Genomic DNA, 16,586 nt, shown 5'->3' on the forward strand with positions numbered 1-16,586 from the left:
GACACGCACGTCATATACACACAGCATCGCCTATGGTGAGACATGCACGTCATATACACACAGCATCGCCTATGGTGAGACACGCACGTCATATACACACAGCATCGCCTATGGTGAGACATGCACGTCATATACACACAGCATCGCCTATGGTGAGACATGCACGTCATATACACACAGCATCGCCTATGGTGAGACATGCACGTCAGACACAGCATCGCCTATGGTGAGACATGCACGTCATATACACACAGCATCATGGTGAGACATGCACGTCATATACACAGCATCGCCTATGGTGAGACACAGCATCGCCTATGGTGAGACACGCAGTCATATACACACAGCATCGCCTATGGTGAGACACGCACGTCATATACACACAGCATCGCCTATGGTGAGACATGCACGTCATATACACACAGCATCGCCTATGGTGAGACACGCACGTCATATACACACAGCATCGCCTATGGTGAGACATGCACGTCATATACACACAGCAGACACGCACGTCGCACACAGCATATGGTGAGACATGCACGTCATATACACACAGCATCGCCTATGGTGAGACATGCACGTCATATACACACAGCATCGCCTATGGTGAGACACGCACGTCATATACACACAGCATCGCCATGCATGGTGGTGAGACACGCACGTCATATACACACAGCAGCATGGTGAGACACGCCTCATGGTGAGACACGCACGTCATATACACACAGCATCGCCTATGGTGAGACACGCACGTCATATACACACAGCATCGCCTATGGTGAGACATGCACAAAAGTGAGAGAGAAGGGTAAAGACGCACACTGCCACATGCCCGTGGTCAGACAGATCGTACACTCCCTGACTTTCTGTATTCCAGGAGCGTTAGGTGTCAGGCCTGGAGGTCTGCAGCTCCTGTAGATCACCTAGCAGAACATTGTTACAGCCACATTACATTATAACCGGATTACAACTAACTGGCTTTAATCAGGATATTTTAACCAGCTTGGCCTGCTGGGTAGAGGAGTTCAGGCGCAGAACTGTGAGAAGCTTGGCCTGCTGGGTAGAGGAGTTCAGGCGCAGAACTGTGAGAAGCTTGGCCTGCTGGGTAGAGGAGTTCAGGCGCAGAACTGTGAGAAGCTTGGCCTGCTGGGTAGAGGAGTTCAGGCGCAGAACTGTGAGAAGCTTGGCCTGCTGGGTAGAGGAGTTCAGGTGCAGAACTGTGAGAAGCTTGGCCTGCTGGGTAGAGGAGTTCAGGCGCAGAACTGTGAGAAGCTTGGCCTGCTGGGTAGAGGAGTTCAGGCGCAGAACTGTGAGAAGCTCACCTCCGAGAGCAAGAGTTTACAGCAACCAAAGCCCAGTCTCTCTCCCTCTGATTCTATCATTAATACATCATTCACCAAAGCTGCCGAGCTCTAGAATAAGACAGTATCAGCAGCTCCCTCATCTGGACATAACCAGAACTGCATGGAAAATTACTTACACAGACACTGTAACCTTCTCTGTGATTAATCTGCTGAGCCCCCTTCAGTTTGCCTCCCATAGACTCCTTCAATGTTAACTCTCTCTCAATCTCTATCTCTCTCTGCAGTATGTGTGGGAGAGGTTGCTTCCTGGTTTTAAACATAAGAATTTCCGCAGCAGAGAGGGCGTGTGTCTGGTTCTCTGCGCCACCCTCAACATGTGAGTACTTCCTCTTTCACCATCAATCAATTCCTGAGGTCACAGGTCATACGGAGAGGAAAGGAGAGAGAGGGTCATATACCACAGAACAATATGAATCCCCTACTGCAGCTTACATGGGACATAATCATATTGTTTGTGTGAGAGAGAGGGGGATCAAGAACCACACAACCCACTCTCTCTCCAGAATGACTCCTCTTACCTGTGTGAGAGAGTGATTAGAGGTCAGAGTTGGTGGCTCTATAGTGACCTACCCTGAGTCCCAATCTGTCCACTTCTCCACTCATCTCCACATTTTTTATTTAACTAGGCAAGTCAGAATAAGAACAAATTCTTATTTACGCTGACGGCCTCGGAACAGTGGGTTAACTGCCTTGTAGTGGGTTAACTGCCTTGTTCAGGGGAACAATTACAGATCTTTACCTTGTCAGCTCAGGGAGTCGATCTAGCAACCTTTCGGTTACTGGCCCAACGCTCTAACCGCTAGGCTACCTGCCGTCCATTTAGAAGTATTGGACTGGTGTTAGGATTTAGGGAAGTGGAGAAAGTCCTTGACTTGCAGGGGTAGTGTATGCTGCTAATACTACTCTAAGGCATGCACCACTCTCTAAACCTAAAGCCTTCAGCATCTCCTCGCTAATTGTACCATCATCTCGCTAATAGCAACACTGTGTTGTGGTACATTCTAAGCTGCTACGTAGCTAAAGGTCTCTCTAAAGCCTACTGGTGAATGCTACTGAATGATGGTCGGTTACACAACTAAACTCATACCATCTCTCTCTCTTCACCCCCCCCTCAGGTATGGTGCTCAGCCTTTGAGTCTCAGTAAGATCGTTCCGTACCTCTGCACTCTGACAGGAGATCAGAACCCACAGGTAAGAGACGCTGCTTGAGGGTGAACCTGAATTGTCCCTGTCTGTATTTAAAGCCTAACATGTAGAGAATGTTCAATCAAATGTATTTATAAAGCCCTTCTTACATCAGCTGATATCTCAAAGTGCTGTACAGAAACCCAGCCTAAAACCCCAAACCACAAACAATGCAGGTTTAGAAGCACGGTGGCTAGGAAAAACTCCCTAGAAAGGCCAGAACCTAGGAAGAAACCTAGAGAGGAACCAGGCTATGAGGGGTGGCCAGTCCTCTTCTGGCTGTGTTAATGTAATATAGAGAGGAAAGCCCTGTTACAGACCTGCTTTTGGTTTGAGTTCCGTTAAACCCATTGTGGAGAACATAGAAGTTCTAATCATTGTGTTTCTATGGTGGAGTATACGACAATACAGGAGTGCCAGTGTGCTGGAGTTTCTTATTCTAATCGTTTCCTCTGTTATTAGCCAGTCAATGTGAGACTGTTAAATAGCTGGTTGAGAGAGAACCCTGGTTTCACCACTGAAACATGAGACCCCAACCCCGTCTCACCCACAGAGTGATTATTGTGTGTGTTTATTAAGACAGGGAATTGCCAGGGACCTCACCATACGTTATCATCACCATACTTAGGTGCTGATACGATATGTATTTCAATTCTCAAGATTCTATATAAATTGCGATTCGATAATGAGATTTTATTGGGATTCGATGTTCCAAACATATTGCTCAACATATGTCTGCTGCAGAGAGACGAGGGCCGTTACAACGACTTCTGATCAGGAAAATAAAAGTGCTGAGAACATGTTGGCTTCCTATTAGTTTGTTTTTTAAGATGGAGAACAAGCTGCAGGTACAGCCAACTAATGCAAAAATAATATTGCAGCATTGTCAAAACGATACAATTTATCATAAATGTATATCCTGATATGTAACTATTGATTTTTCTTTGTTGTTTATTGTTTTCGTCCCACCCAATCATTAGGGTCTGGGTCTGTCCCAGGGTTGAAATCTGTGCCTGTCAGCTACCCAATCATTATCCTCCTACACTCTAGGGATGTGACAAATGGATCATTTTGTTTAACTTTTAAACTGCCATTTCTTTTTTTGGTTCTCCGTTAAAATGATTAAAAACAAATCATAAAATTCCACGTCTATTCACAATGCAGAAAAATGGTTCTGTTACGGATGACCTCATGGACTGGGGAATGAACTTTATATCTACCGCAGTCATATCCCCTTTAAAGCACCTCGGCTACGGCATGTTGGTTTGTCTGTAAGGTTACACTATGGCTTTTTAAATGCCCACACAAAACCTTCTCTGGAAATCGTTTCAAAGCGCCACTGAACGGGCATTTTACTTGTCTGTAAAGGAATGCCACTTCCGAAGCGGGAATAACGTCCATCACTAGGCGACCAGAACTGTTAATCAAATAATCTCGAGCTGCCTGTGTGTAGACCGTTTTCTCCTACAGAAGTACTTTAAAGTTCATTAAATACTATGACTTACCAAGACATTTAGTAGAAAGTACCCATCTTCCTCTAGGAATCGACTTACGATTCAGTCTTTTTGGAATGGAGGAGACTGATTAGTTGGCATACTTCCAAGAACACAAACACTTGCATCTTTCATAGCGAGCTAGCGAGGAACGGAGAGAGAGAGGGGAGGGGCACAGTCAGGTCGGCCACCAGGCAGAAAGTCAGAACCGTGCGCTAGGCCTATCTGCCAATCAAAAACTGTATCTTGCAATTTCTTGGCTTGCAACGTCTCACAACGTCAGTAAAGCAGGGTCTATCATCAATGAATAGGCTAGGATACCCTACTAGCAACAGACCGAAGACTAAACACACACTCGCATCGTTAGTGAAGCGAAAGAGCAGCTGCATTAGTATTTGTTTATTTTGTGGGCAACGTGGTTTTTTATCTACTTCCTCAGTGTCAGATAAACTCGTGGATGTCATTTTTTTTGTCCCGACCAATCACCATCCCCCATATTCCTTGGCAGTCCCGCCCACACACAATCCATTCTGCCTCTGCTCTCAGCCAATCAGAATTTAACACTTGCCGTATTCAGCCAATCACAGCACCCTTTACAACACCAAGCCAATCACGTCTCGAGCGCATGGCTCATATGTGTGTGTACCCCTCCCCCAGTGTTTTAATCCCACTCAAAGAGGAGTGGACCTAATCTGTGTGTGTATGGAAAATCCTCCTTCTTTTAGCACAGCGCTAACACACACACACTCACACACACACACACTCACACTCACTCACACACACTGGCACCATATGAATACACCCTGCCAAGTCCTGAAAGCCCAGTGAGAATGAAGGTTGTGAAGTCACATCTCACTGGGGGGTAAGAGGTGTGTGTGTGTGTATTGGGGGGGGTGGTGAGTCGATGGAAAGTTCATGCATTATCCTCTGCCGATCAGTTATCTGAGGTCACTCATCCTGTCTGCCCTGACCACACACACACTCCTGACGGTGTGTGTGTGTAGGAAGTTGGAATTCTGATGGGCTGAGCGCAGAGGCAGAATGGGTTGTGTGTGGGCGGGACTCAACAGCCTTGGTTTCTCTTATGACTGCCTCGCCTGGTTCACTAACTACTTCTCAGATAGAGTTAAGTGTGTCAAATCGGAGGGCCTGTTGTCCGGACCTCTGGCAGTCTATGTGAGTGCCACAGGGTTCAATTCTCGGGCTGACTCTTTTCTCTGTATATATCAATGATGTTGCTCTTGCTGCTGGTGATTCTCTGATCCACCTCTACCCAGACGACACCATTCTGTATACTTCTGGCCCATCTTTGAACACTGTGCAAACAAACCTCCATAAGAGCTTCAATGCCATACAACACTCTGTCCGTGGCCTCTAACTGCTCTTAAATGCAAGTAAAACTAAATGCATGCTCTTCAACCGATTGCTGCCCACACCTGCCCGCCCGCCCGTTCAGCATCACTACTCTGGACGGTTCTGACTTAGAATATGTGGACTACAAATACCTAGGTGTCTGGTTAGACTGTAAACTCTCCTTCCAGACTCACATTAAACATCTCCAATCCAAAATGAAATCTAGAATTTATTTCCTATATCGCAACAAAGCCTCCTTCACTCATGCTGCCAAACATACCCTCGTAAAACTGACTATCCTACCGATCCTTGATTTCGGCGATGTCATTTACAAAATAGCCTCCAACACTCTACTCAGACTGCATCCAGTTTGCTATCACAGTGCCATCCGTTTTGTCACCAAAGCCCCATATACTACCCATCACTGCGACCTGTATGATCTCGTTGGCTGGCCCTCGCTTCATATTTGTCGCCAAACCCACTGGCTCCGGGTCATCTATAAGTCTTTGCTAGGTAAGCTCCACCTTCTCAGCTCACTGGTCACCATAGCAACACCCACCCGCAGCACACGCTCCATCAGGTATATTTCACTGGTCACCCCCAAAGCCAACACCCCCTTTGGCCGCCTTTCCTTCCAGTTCTCTGCTGCCAATGACTGGAACAAATTGCAAAAATCACTGAAGCTGGAGACCCATATCTCCTTCACTATCTTTAAGCATCAGCTGTCAGAGCAGCTTACCGATCTCTGCAGCTGTACACAGCCCATCTGTAAATAGCCCATCCAACCAACTGCCTACCTCATCCCCATATATTATTTTATATCTGCTCTTTTGCACACCAGTATTTCTACTTGCACATCCTCATCTGCACATCTGTCACTACAGTGTTAATTGCTAAATTGTAATTACTTTGCCACTATGGCCTATTTATTGCCTTTCCTCCTTCATTTACACACACGGTATACAGATTTTCTATTGTGTTATTGACTGTATGTTTGTTTATTCCATGTGTAACTATGTTGTTTGTGTCGCACTGCTTTGCTTTATCTTGGCCAGGTCGCAGTTGTAAATGAGAACTTGTTCTCAACTAGCCTACCTGGTTAAATAAAGGTGAAATAAAATAACCGGTGACCTTACAGTGGGAGAACTCACTGACTCCCCTCTGAGTCCCTGGCTGTCTGTACTGTTGACTCCTCTGGCTACTGTCCACAAGTTTGAGTTATGATGCTCCTGTTTAGAGTCAAGAGCCAATAGGATGCTTAAGTTTAGAGTTAATGGCCAATCGATGTTTAATGCTACAGTAATTCTTATCTCCATCTGCTATTTGACTAAAATGTGAATAATATGAAATGAAATAGGATATTATTTAAGTGTTTAGATAATAATGATACTGGATAAATAAAGATAAAATCCAAAGATGAGATAATATTGTGGGATGTTGTGTATCCTGTGTGCAGGTGCGTGAGGCTGCCACAGCATCGCTGGTGGATGTGTATCGCCACATAGGAGAGAGAGTCAGAGCCGACCTTGGAAAGAGAGGCCTGCCTGCCACACGGTGAGTCTATCTGTGTGTGTGTGCTTTTGGTGTGTGTGTGCTTTTGGTGTGTGTGTGCTTTTGGTGTGTGTGTGCTTTTGGTGTGTGTGTGCTTTTGGTGTGTGTGTGCTTTTGGTGTGTGTGTGCTTTTGGTGTGTGTGTGCTTTTGGTGTGTGTGTGCTTTTGTGTGTGTGTGCTTTTGGTGTGTGTGTGCTTTTGGTGTGTGTGTGCTTTTGGTGTGTGTGTGTGCTGTGTGTGTGTGTGTGCTTGTGGTGTGTGTGGGTGTGTGTGCTTGTGGTGTGGGTGTGTGTGCTTGTGGTGTGGGTGTGTGTGCTTGTGGTGTGTGTGCTTGTGGTGTGTGTGTGTGTGCTTGTGGTGTGTGCTTGTGGTGTGTGTGTGTGCTTGTGGTGTGTGTGTGCTTGTGGTGTGTGTGTGCTTGTGGTGTGTGTGCATACTACAAAATATTTTGTATGTGCCATGTATGGGTTGTCACTAGATGTCGACCGATTATGATTTTTCAACGCCGATACCAATTAATTGAGGACCAAAAAAAGCCGATACCGATTAATTGGCCACTTATTTATTTATATATATTACAACAATACTGAATGAACATTTTTATTTTGACTTAATATAATACATAAATACAAATCTATTTAGTCTCAAATAAATAATGAAACATGCTGAATTTGGTTTAAATAATGCAAAAACAGTGTTGGAGAAGAAAGTAAAAGTGCAATATGTGCCATGTAAAAAAGCTAACGTTTAAGTTCCTTGCTCAGAGCATATGAAAGCTTGTGTCTTGAGTCTTCAATATTCCCAGTTCTGCAATATTCCCAGATAAGAAGTTTTAGGTTGTAGTTATTATAGGAATTGTGACGCGTCGACTATTTCTCTCCATACCATTTGTATTTCATATACCTTTCACTATTGGATGTTCTAATGGGCACTATAGTATTGACAGCCTAATCTCAGGAGTTGATAGGCTTGAAGTCATAAACAGCGCTATGCTTCAAGCATTGATAAGAGCTGCTGGCAAACGCAGTAAAGTTTGAATGAATGCTTACGAGCCTGCTGCTACCTACCACCGCTCAGTCAGACAGACTGCTCTATCAAATATCAAATCATAGACTTAGTTATAATACACTGCTCAACAAAATAAAGGGAACACTTTAACAACACAATGTAACTCCAAGTCAATCACACTTCTGTGAAATCAAACTGTCCACTTAGGAAGCAATACTGATTGACAATACATTTCACATGCTGTTGTGCAAATGGAATAGACAACAGGTGGAAATGATAGGCATTTAGCAAGACACCTCCAATAAAGGAGTGGTTCTGCAGGTGGGGACCACAGACCACTTCTCAGTTCCTATGCTTCCTGGCTGATATGTTTTGGTCACTTTTGAATGCTGGCGGTGCTTTCACTCTAGTGGTAGCATGAGATGGAGTCTACAACCCACACAAGTGGCTCAGGTAGTGCAGCTCATCCAGGATGGCACATCAATGCGAGATGTGGCAAGAAGGTTTGCTGTGTCTGTCAGCGTAGTGTCCAGAGCATGGAGGCGCTACCAGGAGACAGGCCAGTACATCAGGAGACGTGGAGGAGGGCAACAGCCCAGCAGCAGGACCGCTACCTCCGCCTTTGTGCAAGGAGGAGCAGGAGGAGCACTGCCAGAGCCCTGCAAAATGACCTCCAGCAGGCCACAAATGTGCATGTGTCTGCTCAAACGGTCAGAAACAGACTCCATGAGGGTGGTATGAGGGCCCGACGTCCACAGGTGGGGGTTGTGCTTGCAGCCCAACACCGTGCAGGACGTTTGGTATTTGCCAGAGAACACCAAGATTGGCAAATTCGCCACTGGCGCCCTGTGCTCTTCACAGATGAAAGCAGGTTCACACTGAGCACACGTGATAGTCTGGAGACGCTGTGGAGAACGTTCTGCTGCCTGCAACATCCTCCAGCATGACCGGTTTTGCGGGGGGTCAGTCATGGTGTGGGGTGGCATTTCTTTGGGGGGCCGCACAGCCTTCCATGTGCTCGCCAGAGGTAGCCTGACTGCCATTAGGTACCGAGATGAGATCCTCAGACCCCTTGTGAGACCAAATGCTGGTGTGGTTGGCCCTGGGTTCCTCCTAATGCAAGACAATGCTAGACCTCATGTGGCTGGAGTGTGTCAGCAGTTCCTGCAAGAGGAAGGCATTGATGCTATGGACTGGCCCGCCCGTTCCCCAGACCTGAATCCAATTGAGCACATCTGGGACATCATGTCTCGCTCCATCCACCAACGCCACGTTGCACCACAGACTGTCCAGGAGTTGGCGGATGCTTTAGTCCAGGTCTGGGAGGAGATCCCTCCGGAGACCATCCGCCACCTCATCAGGAGCATGCCCAGGCGTTGTAGGGAGGTCATACAGGCACGTGGAGGCTACACACACACTACTGAGCCTCATTTTGACTTGTTTTAAGGACATTACATCAAAGTTGGATCAGCCTGTAGTGTGGTTTTCAACTTTAATTTTGAGTGTGACTCCAAATCCAGACCTCCATGGGTTGATACATTTGATTTCCATTGATAATTTGTGTGTGATTTTGTTGTCAGCACATTCAACTATGTAAAGAAAAAAGTATTTAATAAGAATATTTCATTCATTCAGATCTAGGATGTGTTATTTTAGTGTTCCCTTTATTTTTTTGAGCAGTGTATAATAAACACAGAAATACGAGCCGTTGGTCATTAATATGGTCAAATCCAGAAACGATAATTTTGAAAACGAAATATTTATTATTTCAGTGAAATACGGAACCGTTCCGTATTTTATCTAACGGGTGGCTACCCTAAATCTAAATATTCTTGTTACATTGCACAACCTTCAATGTTATGTCATAATTTTATAAAATTCTGGCAAATTAGTTCGCAACGAGCCAGGCGGCCCAAACTGTTGCGTATACCCTGACTCGCAATAGAAGTGACACAATTTCACTTGGTTAATATTGCCTGCTAACATGAATTTCTTTTAACTAAATATGCAGGTTTAAAAAAAATATATACTTCTGTGTATTGATTTTAAGAAAGACATTGGTGTTTATGGTTAGCTGCGTGCAGCGATTGTGCTTCTTTACGCGAATGCGCTTTTGTTATATCATCCCCCGTTTTGGCAAATGCCGATTACCGATTTGTTATGAAAACAACTTGAAATCGTCTCTAAATAATCGGCCATGCCAACTATTCAGTCGACCTCTAGTTGTCACACCATTGTTGTTGACACTTTTTGGGGAAGCCTGTCAAATGCTAGCCTGTTTAAAAATAATGTCAGTTTTGTCTGGCTGGTCTCCGTGGGTTTTGTTGCCATGTACTTTATTAGTGAATGATGAGTGTCGAAGTGGTTTTGACTGGGAATACTAAATGTGTTGGCTTGGTCTCTGTCCCACTCTGCCCCTCAGTCACACACAGAGACACTTTATACTGGACAATACAAAGAGGGAGAAAGGAAAATGGGAGGAGGGACAGAGAGTGGGAGAGGGCACTGGACAATACAGAGGGAGGAGGGACAGAGAGTGGGAGAGGGCTGGACAATACAGAGGGAGAAGGGGAGGAGGGACAGAGAGTGGGAGAGGGCACTGGACAATACAGAGGGAGAAGGGGAGGAGGGACAGAGAGTGGGAGAGGGCACTGGACAATACAGAGGGAGGAGGGACAGAGAGTGGGAGAGGGCGCTGGACAATACAGAGGGAGGAGGGACAGAGAGAGTGGGAGAGGGCACTGGACAATACAGAGGGAGAAGGGGAGGGGGACAGAGAGTGGGAGAGGGCACTGGACAATACAGAGGGAGAAGGGGAGGAGGGACAGAGAGTGGGAGAGGGCACTGGACAATACAGAGGGAGGAGGGACAGAGAGTGGGAGAGGGCACTGGACAATACAGAGGGAGGAGGGACAGAGAGTGGGAGAGGGCACTGGACAATACAGAGGGAGGAGGGACAGAGAGTGGGAGAGGGCACTGGACAATACAGAGGGAGGAGGGACAGAGAGTGGGAGAGGGCACTGGACAATAGAGGGGAGGAGGGACAGAGGGGGAGAGGGCACTGGACAATAGAGGGGAGGAGGGACAGAGAGTGGGAGAGGGCACTGGACAATACAGAGGAGGAGGGACAGAGAGGGGAGAGGGCACTGGACAATAGGGAGGAGGGACAGAGAGTGGGAGAGGGCACTGGACAATACAGAGGGAGAAGGGGAGGAGGGACAGAGAGTGGGAGAGGGCACTGGACAATACAGAGGGAGGAGGGGAGGAGGGACAGAGAGTGGGAGAGGGCACTGGACAATACAGAGGGAGGAGGGACAGAGAGTGGGAGAGGGCACTGGACAATACAGAGGGAGGAGGGGAGGAGGGACAGAGAGTGGGAGAGGGCACTGGACAATACAGAGGGAGGAGGGACAGAGAGTGGGAGAGGGCACTGGACAATACAGAGGGAGGAGGGGAGGAGGGACAGAGAGTGGGAGAGGGCACAGGACAATACAGAGGGAGGAGGGACAGAGTGGGAGAGGGCACTGGACAATACAGAGGGAGAAGGGACAGGAGTGGGAGAGGGCACTGACAATAGAGGGAGGAGGGACAGAGAGTGGGAGAGGGCACTGGACAATACAGAGGGAGAAGGGGAGGAGGGACAGAGAGTGGGAGAGGGCACAGGACAATACAGAGGGAGAAGGGAGGAGGGACAGAGAGTGGGAGAGGGCACTGGACAATACAGAGGAGGGACAGAGAGTGGGAGAGGGCACTGGACAATACAGAGGGAGAAGGGGAGGAGGGACAGAGAGTGGGAGAGGGCACTGGACAATAGAGGGAGGAGGGACAGAGAGTGGGAGAGGGCACTGGACAATACAGAGGGAGAAGGGGAGGAGGGACAGAGAGTGGGAGAGGGCACAGGACAATACAGACGGAGAGGAGGGACAGAGAGTGGGAGAGGGCACTGGACAATAGAGGGAGGAGGGACAGAGAGGGGAGAGGGCACTGGACAATACAGAGGGAGAAGGGGAGGAGGGACAGAGAGTGGGAGAGGGCACTGGACAATACAGAGGGAGAAGGGGAGGAGGGACAGAGAGTGGGAGAGGGCACTGGACAATACAGAGGGAGGAGGGACAGAGAGTGGGAGAGGGCACTGACAATACAGAGGGAGGAGGGACAGAGAGTGGGAGAGGGCACTGGACAATACAGAGGGAGGAGGGACAGAGAGTGGGAGAGGGCACTGGACAATACAGAGGGAGGAGGGACAGAGAGGGCACTGGACAATAGAGGGAGGAGGGACAGAGAGTGGGAGAGGGCACTGGACAATAGAGGGAGGAGGGACAGAGAGGGGAGAGGGCACTGGACAATACAGAGGGAGGAGGGGAGGAGGGACAGAGAGTGGGAGAGGGCACTGGACAATACAGAGGGAGGAGGGGAGGAGGGACAGAGAGTGGGAGAGGGCACTGGACAATACAGAGGGAGAAGGGGAGGAGGGACAGAGAGTGGGAGAGGGCACTGGACAATACAGAGGGAGGAGGGGAGGAGGGACAGAGAGTGGGAGAGGGCACAGGACAATACAGAGGGAGGAGGGACAGAGGGGAGAGGGCACTGGACAATACAGAGGGAGAAGGACAGAGAGGGGAGAGGGCACTGGGAGGGAGGAGGGACAGAGAGTGGGAGAGGGCACTGGACAATACAGAGGGAGAAGGGGAGGAGGGACAGAGAGTGGGAGAGGGCACTGGACAATACAGAGGGAGAAGGGGAGGAGGGACAGAGAGTGGGAGAGGGCACTGGACAATACAGAGGAGAAGGGGAGGAGGGACAGAGAGTGGGAGAGGGCACTGGACAATACAGAGGAGAAGGGGAGGGGGACAGAGAGTGGGAGAGGGCACTGGACAATAGAGGGAGGAGGGACAGAGAGTGGGAGAGGGCACTGGACAATACAGAGGGAGAAGGGGAGGAGGGACAGAGAGTGGGAGAGGGCACAGGACAATACAGAGGAGAGGAGGGACAGAGAGAGAGGGCACTGGACAATAGAGGGAGGAGGGACAGAGAGTGGGAGAGGGCACTGGACAATACAGAGGGAGAAGGGGAGGAGGGACAGAGAGTGGGAGAGGGCACTGGACAATACAGAGGGAGGGGGAGGAGGGACAGAGAGTGGGAGAGGGCACTGGACAATACAGAGGGAGAAGGGGAGGAGGGACAGAGAGTGGGAGAGGGCACTGGACAATACAGAGGGAGGAGGGGAGGAGGGACAGAGAGTGGGAGAGGGCACTGGACAATACAGAGGGAGGAGGGACAGAGAGTGGGAGAGGGCACTGGACAATACAGAGGGAGAAGGGGAGGAGGGACAGAGAGTGGGAGAGGGCACTGGACAATACAGAGGGAGGAGGGGAGGAGGGACAGAGAGTGGGAGAGGGCACTGGACAATACAGAGGGAGAGGGGAGGAGGGACAGAGAGTGGGAGAGGGCACTGGACAATACAGAGGGAGAAGGGGAGGAGGGACAGAGAGTGGGAGAGGGCACTGGACAATACAGAGGGAGGAGGGGAGGAGGGACAGAGAGTGGGAGAGGGCACTGGACAATACAGAGGGAGGAGGGACAGAGAGTGGGAGAGGGCACTGGACAATACAGAGGGAGGAGGGGAGGAGGGACAGAAAGGGGAGAGGGCACTGGACAATGGAGGGAGGAGGGACAGAGAGTGGGAGAGGGCACTGGACAATACAGAGGGAGGGGAGGAGGGACAGAGAGTGGGAGAGGGCACTGGACAATACAGAGGGAGGAGGGACAGAGAGTGGGAGAGGGCACTGGACAATACAGAGGGAGGGGAGGAGGGACAGAGAGTGGGAGAGGGCACTGGACAATACAGAGGGAGAAGGGGAGGAGGGACAGAGAGTGGGAGAGGACACTGGACAATACAGAGGGAGGAGGGACAGAGAGTGGGAGAGGGCACTGGACAATACAGAGGGAGGAGGGACAGAGAGTGGGAGAGGGCACAGGACAATACAGAGGGAGAAGGGGAGGAGGGACAGAGAGTGGGAGAGGGCACTGGACAATACAGAGGAGAAGGGGAGGAGGGACAGAGAGTGGGAGAGGGCACTGGACAATACAGAGGGAGGAGGGACAGAGAGGGGAGAGGGCACTGGACAATACAGAGGGAGAAGGGGAGGAGGGACAGAGAGTGGGAGAGGGCACTGGACAATACAGAGGGAGGAGGGACAGAGAGTGGGAGGGCACTGGACAATACAGAGGGAGGAGGGACAGAGAGTGGGAGAGGGCACTGGACAATACAGAGGGAGAAGGGGAGGAGGGACAGAGAGTGGGAGAGGGCACTGGACAATACAGAGGGAGAAGGGGAGGAGGGACAGAGAGTGGGAGAGGGCACTGGACAATACAGAGGGAGGAGGGGAGGAGGGACAGAGAGGGGAGAGGGCACAGGACAATACAGACGGAGAGGAGGGACAGAGTGGGAGAGGGCAGGACAATACAGAGGAAGGGGAGGAGAAGGGGAGGAGGGACAGAGTGGGAGAGGGCACTGGACTATATAGAGGGAGGAGGGACAGAGAGAGTGGGAGAGGCACTGGACAATACAGAGGAAGGGGAGGAGGGACAGAGAGAGTGGGAGAGTGCACTGGACAATACAGGGGAAGGGAGGAGGGACAGAGAGAGTGGGAGAGTGCACTGGACAATACAGGGGAAGGGAGGAGGGACAGAGAGAGTGGGAGAGGGCACTGGACAATACAGAGAGGAAGAGAGGGAGAAGGGGAGGAGGGACAGAGAAAGTGGGAGAGGGCACTGGACAATACAGAGAGGGAGGAGTGTGCAGCCTCTGAAGAGCTCCATTGAGGGACTTGCTCTGGTCACCGTGGTTACCGTAATAAGGAGCCTGGAGTGTTGTCATTCTGAGCACAGTCTCCCCTCTCTCTCTTTTGCACTCTCCATCTCTCTTTCTCTCATGTATGAATAAATAGTGTGTGTGTGTGTGTGTGTGTGTGTGTTGTCTGTCGCATGTTGTGATGTTAACTGATACAGACAAACACTGTCTGGGAGAGAACATTCTATTCAGTGAGAGCTTTGTCTGCTTAGGCCTGTTTTAGAGAAGTGTGTGTGGAATGGGGGTGCAGCCAGAGGCCTCGATGACCAGATCACATATCAGGAAAAGGTCAAAGAGAAGGGGGAGTGGGAGATGGACAGAGGGAGAGGCAGAGAGGAGGATGAGATATGTAGAGCTGGGATAATAAAGAGGTGGAAAGGGAATGATTTTGAGAAAGAAGATTGGGGGAGAGAGAGAAGTCTTTACATGTGTGTGCTTTGGCCAGGAGAGGAGGGAGAGGGAAGGAGGAGAGGGAAGGAGGAGAGGGAAGGAGGAGAGGGAAGGAGGAGAGGGAAGGAGGAGAGGGAAGGAGGAGAGGGAAGGAGGAGAGGGAAGGAGGAGTGGGAAGGAGAGAGAGGGGAGAGGGAAGGTGGAGAGGGAAGGTGGAGAGGGAAGGTGGAGAGGGAAGGTGGAGAGGGAAGGTGGAGAGGGAAGGTGGAGAGGGAAGGTGGAGGGGAAGGAGAGGAAGGTGGAGAGGGAAGGAGAGGGAAGGTGGAGAGGAGAGGGAGAGGGAAGGTGGAGAGGAGAGGAGAGGAGAGGGAAGGTGGAGAGGAGAGGAGAGGGAAGGTGGAGAGGAGAGGAGAGGGAAGGTGGAGAGGAGAGGAGAGGGAAGGTGGAGAGGAGAGGAGAGGGAAGGTGGAGAGGAGAGGAGAGGGAAGGTGGAGAGGAGAGGAGAGGAGGGAGGGGAGAGGAGGAGAGGAAGAGGAGAGAGAGGAAGGGAAGGTGGAGAGGAGAGGAGAGGAGAGGGAAGGTGGAGAGGAGAGGAGAGGAGAGGGAAGGTGGAGAGGAGAGGAGAGGGAGGGAGAGGAGAGGGAGGGAGAGGAGAGGAGAGGGAAGGAGAGGAGAGGGAGGAGAGGGAGAGGAGAGGAGAGGAGAGGGAGAGGAGAGGAGGAGGAGAGGAGGAGGGAGAGGAGAGGAGAGGAGAGGAGAGGAGAGGAGGGGAGAGGGAAGGGAAGGAGAGGAGAGGGAAGGGAAGGAGAGGGAAGGAGAGGAGTGGAGAGGAGAGGGAAGGAGAAGAGAAGAGAGAGGAGAGGGAAGGAGAGGAGAGTGGAGAGGAGAGGGAAGGAGAAGAGTGGAGAGGAGAGGGAAGGAGCAGAGTGGAGTGGAGTGGAGAGGGAAGGAGCAGAGTGGAGTGGAGAGGGAAGGAGAAGAGTGGAGTGGAGAGGGAAGGAGAAGATGAAGGGGTATCTATGATAAATGTGACAAACGAAAGGAGTGGGAAAAGGAAAGACTGGGAGGACGTGATGAGAAGTAGAGAGGGAGGGACAAAGAGAGGGGGAGGGGCAGCTTTTCTCTCCCTGTGCTGGCAGCGCAACACCCCTCCCCCTTTTGAAATCTGTGTGCTCTGTGTGGGGGGTTATTTTATTTATTTATTTATTTTTACCTTTATTTAACCAGGTAGGCAAGTTAGGAACAAGTTCTCATTTACAATTGCGACCTGGCCAAGATAAAGCAAAGCAGTTCGACAGATACAACGACACAGAGTTACACATGGAGTAAAACAAACATACAGTCAATAATACAGTATAAACAAGTCTATATACAATGTGAGCA

General features: G+C 50.0%; 1 protein-coding gene across 31 annotated transcripts in view; it reads left to right on the forward strand.

The window, feature by feature from the left end:
• The window catches only part of clasp2 (cytoplasmic linker associated protein 2), an 89,487-nt gene that overhangs the window by 14,221 nt on the left and 58,680 nt on the right, over positions 1 to 16,586 (forward strand). For all 31 annotated transcript variants that reach the window (XM_042295375.1, XM_042295377.1, XM_042295385.1 and 28 more), the window contains 3 exons: positions 1,595 to 1,686; positions 2,486 to 2,561; positions 6,858 to 6,955. In XM_042295375.1, the coding sequence (XP_042151309.1) occupies positions 1,595 to 1,686; positions 2,486 to 2,561; positions 6,858 to 6,955 (266 nt within the window). The remainder of the gene's footprint in view (positions 1 to 1,594; positions 1,687 to 2,485; positions 2,562 to 6,857; positions 6,956 to 16,586) is intronic.

This window comes from Oncorhynchus tshawytscha, linkage group LG13, assembly GCF_018296145.1.
Source record: "Oncorhynchus tshawytscha isolate Ot180627B linkage group LG13, Otsh_v2.0, whole genome shotgun sequence".
Classification (NCBI taxonomy): domain Eukaryota; kingdom Metazoa; phylum Chordata; class Actinopteri; order Salmoniformes; family Salmonidae; genus Oncorhynchus; species Oncorhynchus tshawytscha.